Source organism: Crassostrea angulata, chromosome 2 (assembly GCF_025612915.1).
Source record: "Crassostrea angulata isolate pt1a10 chromosome 2, ASM2561291v2, whole genome shotgun sequence".
NCBI classification, from domain to species: domain Eukaryota; kingdom Metazoa; phylum Mollusca; class Bivalvia; order Ostreida; family Ostreidae; genus Magallana; species Magallana angulata.
Genome location: NC_069112.1, coordinates 52806433 through 52814871, shown reverse-complemented (window position 1 = coordinate 52814871; position 8439 = coordinate 52806433). Strand labels below are relative to the sequence as shown.

General features: G+C 42.1%; 1 protein-coding gene across 1 annotated transcript; it reads right to left on the bottom strand.

Annotated features, from left to right (window-relative positions):
- Positions 1 to 996: 996 nt before the first annotated feature.
- On the bottom strand, positions 997 to 2925 carry LOC128174474 (uncharacterized). Its single transcript, XM_052840022.1, has one exon. It carries the CDS (start codon positions 2923 to 2925, stop codon positions 997 to 999), a length of 1929 nt encoding a protein of 642 aa, XP_052695982.1.
- Positions 2926 to 8439: the final 5514 nt, after the last annotated feature.

Sequence of the window (8439 nt, the reverse complement as noted above, 5' to 3'; positions counted from 1 at the left end):
AAAAAAAGGTTCAGAGTTTGATGTAGCTAAATATCCCATATATAAACAATTGTAAAGGATCTTTTTGAGAACTGCAATACTCAACATGTGATATGACTATAAAATTGAAGCAGGCAGCTATTTTTTCATTAGAATCTTTTTGTATTACTGTTTTGAGTAATTGCCCTTGATTTATTGATTCTTGATTATTTTAATTAATGCATCCACTGTTAACCAATTATTGTGATGATTATTTTTATACAATAATAAATATTCAATATATATAAGTTGTTCTGCATAAGTAGTTTTGGGTTAGGCCGGATTAGTTTGTTTATTTTTGATTTCCAATTTTTAGATACTATGAATTATTTTAGGCCGGCACATATATAGGGACAGTGTATATTGCATTGAGACGAGCGACTGTTTGGGGTTACACTTGAACAGGTACGGAGAGATTGAGGGTGTGGACATCCCTGCTCTATCTAATCTTCGTGTTTTTCTAACCTACGATACAGAGTGTGCGGTCCTTCCTGCCCTGTATCGCATTAATACAAGTGTGCGGTCATACCTGCTTGTCTTGGTGGTGGTTGCGGCGGAGCACTAGTGTATGGTCATCCCTTCTGGTGTTCTGGCCTTTCTAGCGGTCATCCCTGCTTGCGTTATATCTGCTTGCGTTAACGTTGGTACCTGTGAGTTGCGTAGGTGTGCGGTCATCCCTGCCTGCGTAACTTTGAGTCCCTTTATATGTGCAGGAGCGGTGATTAAAGTCTGCTCTTGTAAATATTGGCAGCAATCAGGGCTATCCGAGTTCCAAGGGGGAAAAATGGATTTTATTTATACATGATCTACATGTATTATTGTACATTGTCCAGATTGTTTGTATTAAGACTCCATTAAGCTGACTTTATCATACCTATTGTTCCTCAGGTGAGCGATGTGGCCCATGGGCCTCTTGTTTTAGTATTCATATAAACTATAAATACAACTATAACACAGACAGTAGTTGTTAGATTAGTTCTAAATAAGTAACACAAGCTTATGAACTGTTCTCTCGAGTATGCCAGACTGCAATTTCACCTTGACTCTCCGCACTAGGCCATCTTCATCTGGGTTGCTTTCGATGACTCTACCAAGAGGCCATTGGTTGCGCGGCAAAGCGAAGTCCTTCACCAGAACAATGTCTCCTTCCTTGATGTTCCGACGTACTCCGTGCCACTTCTGTCGCAAGGTAATCTTGGCCAAGTATTCTCGTCTCCATCGCGACCAAAACTGTTCCATAAGAAACTGAACGCGTCTCCAACGTTTGCGGATATACATATCTTCCTTCCGGAACTCTCCTGGAGGGGGAAGAGGAGATGAAGTCTTTCCAGTTAAAATGTGGTTCGGAGTAAGTGGCTCTAGCGAATCTGGGTTGTCTATCTCGCTAACTGTAAGTGGGCGACAGTTTACAATAGACATTGCCTCGTAGAATACGGTTCTCAGTGAAGAGTCATCCAGTCTTCCAGGACAAAGTAATAGTATGGCGTTGAGAATGTTACGAACAGTTCTTATTTGACGTTCCCACACTCCTCCGGTATGGCTAGCACTCGGCGCGTTAAACACAAATTCACACTGTTTCTCTGTCAAGAATGAACATATTCTTTCTTTGTCCACAGCTTTCTGAAACTCATTCTTTGCACCAATGAAGTTAGTTCCTTGGTCTGAGCGCAGTTGTCGAACAGCTCCTCTAATGGCGATAAAACAGCGAAGACCATTGATGAAAGCGTCCGTAGACATGTCATCCAACATCTCAATGTGAATAGCCCGAGAGCACATGCAGGTAAAAAGTAAACCATAGCGTTTTATTTCCTTTCGACCCTGTTTCACAATGAATGGACCAAAACAGTCCATACCACAATATGTGAATGGTGGAGATGGCTCAATACGCTCCTTGGGCAAGTCCGCCATTCTCTGCGTCTCTGTCGGTCTTATCAACTTCCTGCATATCACGCAGTGACGTATGTAGTTGGCTATCGTCTTACTACCTCCTACGATCCAATATCCCAGAGACCGGAGTTTGTTAAGGGTAAAACCTCTTCCTTGATGAAAGGTTTCCATGTGAGCATGAGATAGAATCAAGAGTGTAATGTGACTATCCTTGGGTAAGATTATCGGGTGTTTGTAGAGTGATGGCAAGGCTGCCCTACTAAGTCTACCTCCAACTCGAAGAATCCCATCCTGTAGAACTGCCTCTAGAGGTTTCAAGGAGTTTGTTCTTGGTAGGTTTTCAGATTTACGGAGGGTGCTGATAGCGTCTGGAAAAGTTTCATGTTGAACAAACTTCACGATGGTCAGTTCTGCCTTGAGTCTTTCATTCGGGTTTGTTGGATGAGTTCCCTTGATACCATTAGAGAGTCTCTGCATTCTGGCAACAAACGATATCAGCTTTGTCCAGGATGAGAATTTGGATAGAATGTCAAGAACACTCCTATGAATTTCGGTTTTGGTACACAGTGTCCTCACAGATTTCACTTCAGGGTCTCCAAGATGCAATTCTGCTTCAACACTTTGAGTTTCAATATTCGGTTGCCATAGCAGGGGAGGACCAATCAGCCATGCAGAGTTGTTAATCTCAGATGCACGAAGCCCGCGAGAGGCTTGATCAGCTGGGTTGCTAGCAGACTCTATGTAATGCCACTGATGAGGTTCTGTTGCATCTCTAATTATCTGAACGCGATTTGCAACATATACATGGAATCTGCGAGCCTCATTGTTGATGTATCCAAGTACAACTTTGGAATCTGTCCAGAAGTAATCTCTGTCGATTGGTAGGTTCAGCTCCCTCTTCAGAAATAGGCTGACCTTCACTGACAATACGGCAGCTGTTAATTCCAAACGAGGTATTGTTACAACCTTTAGAGGCGCTACTCTTGCCTTTGCAATTACTAAGGCACAGTGTACTTTCATTCCGATTACAGCCCTAAGGTAGCTACACTGCCCATATCCGTTTGTACTTGCATCTGAGAAATGATGCAGTTCAAAACTTGTAGCTGTTACTTGGTATAATGCATCTGGGAACCTCAATAAGATCAAGGTTCTGTAGATCCTTTATCCACGTTTCCCATTCAAGCAATCTTTCTGCTGGCAGGGGGTCATTCCATCCGATGTTCCCTTGGCACATAGTCTGTAGTATTCTTTTCCCAGTTAAGGTGAAAGGGGAGAGAAATCCTAACGGATCAAATATTGATGCCACGATGGAAAGCATACTACGCCGTGTAGGAGATGTACTCTGGCCAACAACCTTGAAGCAAAATACATCATCTTCAACGTTCCACTTGATCCCAAGTGCTTGCTCAATTGGTAATCGTTCGTTTGAAAGGTCAAGGTCCTTGACATCACCGGCCCTCTCTGATTCAGCAACATAATTTATCACGTTCTTGTTGTTGGAAACAAATTTATGTAGACGCAGTCCACCACTGGCACACATAGACTGAGCAACATGTATCAGCTGTATAGCTTCTTCTTCCGTCTCGACGCTTGTGAGTCCATCATCAACGTAAAAATCGTTCTGCACAAAAAATGATGCAGCTGGCTGAAGCTCTTCTTGGCTTTTAGCCAAATACTTTAGTCCGTAGTTGGCACATCCCGGGAAGGAAGCTGCACCAAACAGATGCACTTTCATTCGATACTCCTTGGGTTCTGCATCTAAGTTTCCATCCTCCCACCATAGGAATCGTAAGAAATCTCGGTCTGCTTCATGTACAACAAACTGGTGGAACATCTTTTCCACATCACACATGATAGCCACAGGGTGTTGTCTAAATCTACATAGAACTCCAGTCAAAGCGTTTGTGAGATCTGGACCCGTCAGCAGGTGCTCGTTCAAAGAAGTGTTTTTATACCTGGCAGAACAATCAAACACTACTCGCAGCTTCCCAGGCTTTCTAGGGTGATAAACACCATGATGAGGGATATACCATGTGTTTCCACTAGCACCTTTCGTCGTCACTTGTTCGGCATCCCCTCTCTCCAGTATTTCTGTCATGAATGTCCTATAATGTTCAAGATATCTCTGGTCTTGTCTAAGTTTGCGTTTAAGGTGATCTATGCGAATCAATGCAAGTGCCTTGTTGTTAGGAAGAATAGGCCTTGCCTTGAAAGGGAGAGGCATCTCTAAGTGCTTATCTTCCTTCCAGTGTATATTTTGCTCCATACAGTTCAGGAAAGCGATATCCTCCTGAGATATCTTCACGTCTTCGTTCTTGTCATGTGCAAAATCCTTCTCAAGAACCTTTATAACATCTCTTGGTGTACAGCTGTGCAGCTCCTTCACCGATGTTCGATGACTTATAACAGTGACATCAGAGTCCGAGTGGTCTGTATATCCAACCACGCTCCAACCCAAAAGTGTCTGGATGCCATATGGCTGGTTGTTCCTTCCCATTAGAGTCCTTATTGGAGCAAGAGCTTTAGGACAATTGTATCTGATCAAGAGTCCAACTTCACATGACTGAAGAGGTGGCAGCTCATTGATCAGCTCCTTTAAGTGTGACCAGCATGTTACTGTCTTTCTTTCTGGTATGTGTGAGCGATCCGCAGGAATAAAGTCTCTTGTATAGGCACAGTCTATAACTAAACATTCTGTGGATTTGAATCCTCTCACTCTAAGGTTCTGAATCCTTGAGCTGTTAATGATAGTGTGCTGTGAGGTCATGGTAGACAGACTGAGGTGTGTTGGTTGTCTATTCACGTTTAGAGCAGCAGCCGTTTCATCCAGCACGAAGGTGGTGTCACTTTGTGTGTCTAGGAGTGCATACGTCAATATTTCATGTGAAGGATTTTCCAAAGTAGAAAGCCACACTGGAACAATCATGAAAGTGCTGTGACCATATCCTCTGCTCACACGAAAGGAACTAGCTTCCTTGATTTTTGTTTCTTGTCTTCTTGCGGGTGACACATCTTCATGCAGACAGGTCGGGTGTTTTCCCTTGCAGATACCACATGTATGCTTTCTTCTGCAGTCTCCGTTTCTGTGGCCCTTGCGTAGACATCCAAAACAAAGATTTTTCTTGCGTACCACAGCTCGTTTATCATCAATTGATAAGGCAGCAAATTTGTAACACCTGAACAAAGAGTGACCTTCTATCTCACAACAATCACACGGGGTAAACCTTGTGTCAGTTCTTGTCATATTGTGCTGATGGGTTGAAGTTGTTGCGAGGACATTCACTTTACGGTTAGAGTTCTTGTGCTCTATTGGAGGTTTAGTGTCGGTGTCCTTGAGTGCATATAATGATGAGACTGGATTACAAGCGATACGAGCTTCCTTTACAACAAAGTCAACAAACTTGGAGAATGACGGATAATCACCAGTGGAATCAATTGTTTCTTGCACTTGCCGATTCCAACGCAGTGCTGCCCAGTTTGGAAGTTTGCTCAGCAGTTTTTGATTTTCAGAACAGTCATCCAGGATCTTGAGGCTTGGAACCTGAGGCGTAGCATCTCGACAAGCTTGTAGAAAGTCGCCAAAATCTCTGAGAGCCTTCGATTGCCCTTCTGAGATTTTGGGCCAGTTTTCTAGTCTCTTACGAAATGCTTTCTGTATAACAAATGGGTGACTATACCGGTCTTGGAGGACTTTTCTGGCGTTTTCATATGCAGAGCCACTTCCACTGTAGAAGAATCAATCAATGGCCTGCAATGCTTCACCGGCAACGTATCTTTTTCAGATAGAAAAGTCTTTCTTGCTCTGGAATGCCCTTACGTTCTATCAATGCATGAAAGGCTGTCTTCCATTCTACGAATCTTAGTGGATCTCCTGTAAACACAGACGGCTCGGGTATGGGGAGTCTATTAAGATTCACTGAGTCCGCAAACACTCTTGCTAAGCTACTTGTTGCAGAGTCATGATTTGCAGCGCTGTGTGAGTTGATTGCAGCATGGTTTACGTGTGGGGTCAACGGCGTATAAGGTAATCCCTCAGTGTGCGTCACGGTAGATTGGATTCCAGGCATGACGACAGGCTCAGCGTAAGATTGGCTTGTAGGCGACAGAACTGTAAATTGGCTCACAGACGTAACAACAGGCGCAACGTAAGGTTGGCTCACAGGCGTGCCAACAGGTGCAACGTAAGGTTGGCTCATGGGTGTGACGACAGGCACAACTGTAGGTTGGCTCGAAGGCGTGACGACAGGTGCAACGTAAGGTTGGCTAATAGGCGTGATGACAGGCGCAACTGTAGGTTGGCTCGAAGGCGTGATGACAGGCGCAACGTAAGGTTGGCTAATAGGCGTGATGACAGGCGCAACTGTAGGTTGGCTCGAAGGCGTGATGACAGGCGCAACGGTAGGTTGGCTCAAAGGCGTCACAACAGGTAAAATGGTTGTATGATTACTAGTGGCTCCAGCGAAGTTTTCTTCTCCTTGCAGCAGATCGGAGTAGGCTTGAAGTTTTGCTTCCGCAATCGCTACTGACTTCTCCACTTGTAGTTTTCTAACTTCACGTTGTTGGGATTCCAGTAGTTGTCGTTGCTGCTCTTGCAGTGCCTGAAACTTCATTTGGTTCTCGTCTTCTCTCTTTATGGACTCAAGCTCTACCTTCTTAGATGCTAGATCTGCAACAGCGTCAATGAATTTTGCGGACAGTTGGGACCTCGCAGAATTGCTCTCTGAGACACCAGATAAGGTTAAGTCACTAAATATGGATCTTGCATATTTGTTGTTTCTTAGATTGAATGCACTGTCTTCAAACCCAGAAATCTTCTCGTTTATTGCACTGATCAAGTCTTTAGAAATAGCGACACAGGCATCAACCTTGCGAACAATGCCTTGAGGAGGAGCGCCAGAAGCGCTACGGAAATGTTCAAAGGCTTGTAAGACATCTCGTTCTAATTTGGTTATATTGTCAATCATGTCACCAAGCACTTCTTCGTTCGACTCTGTCTTAGTTGTTCGCCGGTATTCCTTGACCATTAGCTTCCATCGGTCAAAACACAACAAACACCTCTTCTCACGTTTGGCAGCTTCTTGCTCCATATATTCTTTCATTCTGTCAGTAGGCTTACGTTCACGACTTGAACTTCTCTGTTTAACTTTGACATCATCCGTATTTACTGGTTGATCAGAGTCAGCATTCGGTTCTTCATCCGACGTTGTGCCATTGGCTGCTTCCTCAATATCGGGCGTTGTACCAACCAGAATTTCACTATTCGTGTTTGACATCTTGAGGTGAAGTCAAGTTCTTACTGTAGCTGGCTTGGCCATTTAAATGATTCAAGTCTTTGATACTGGTGAAGAGTTTTTATATACCGTTGGTTCTTCAACGTAAGAACTGTAAACAATACAACATTTATTAGTAATTACATAACAACCAGACATTAATTTCATTCACTAATTAATGTAAGTAAATAATCAAAATCATTTCTGGTAGCAAGGAAAATATTATGTAGATATTTCACCAAAACATGTAAACAAACCGAAACAAACCTGGCGCTTTACCTTACTTTACTGTACAAAGGGGAATAACTCTTAGTTACTAATGACACAAAATTCTAAGGGTACAACAAATAATTCCACCAGTAGCAATTTAAGAAGAAAATGAAAACTATTTGATCAAAATTCAGTATTGAAATATTGATACAAAATACTAAAGGGCCAATTATTATAAAAGTAACGTTTTACTACGCACGGGTCAAAAATGACGCCATGTATAAATCCACCCTAGCAATACTTGTACGTAAATGCTCTAAATTCAGAGTAATCGTTATGTCTACATTAAATATATGTATATAAACAAGATCAAGGACGTTAACGTTAAAGTAGGCATTAGTACATATGCATATAATTGTAAAATACCTTGTTCTCCTGACCAAGTCACTAAACGTTACAAATCGTTCATCGTTCTCGTCAAAAACTATGTGCACAGAGATGCTGGGCGGAAGTTACATAATACACTAAGTTTTACCGGACTCAAAATAGAAAAATTGCCCATCCGGAACTAATTACATAAAATCATACACACATGCAATAAACAAATTGTAAATAAAGGTTATTTAAACATTTGAAGTTTTGAAGAAATAGCAACATTTACATATACACTCTGCGTACGATTTAATATATTCGATATACAGGTAAATATGTTACCTTGTTCCTAAGAACTTCGTTTTTCATTTTCAATGTTAATAGATATGATTTACATATAATATTGGTTAATTTTGATCTAAGAAATTAAAAAAATTAGTATCCTGACGGAATGTTGGATAGGATTTTACAATTCTTGTTCGACAAATATTCGTATACGGCGCACCGAACGAGTTGCAACTAAGTAATAAATTTTCATGCTTATGAAAAGGCACGAAACGATGACCACGATAGGATAAACGGAAGAATTGTTGAAATTAAACGATAAACCTGATAGGATTAACGTACGATAGGATAGGATTAACGCACGATAGAACAGTATACACGCACGATAGGATAGAAT

Bases quoted from the DNA above. Each gene is read 5' to 3' on its own strand.
- LOC128174474 (XM_052840022.1), bottom strand. From the start codon at position 2,925: ATGAAAGTACACTGTGCCTTAGTAATTGCAAAGGCAAGAGTAGCGCCT.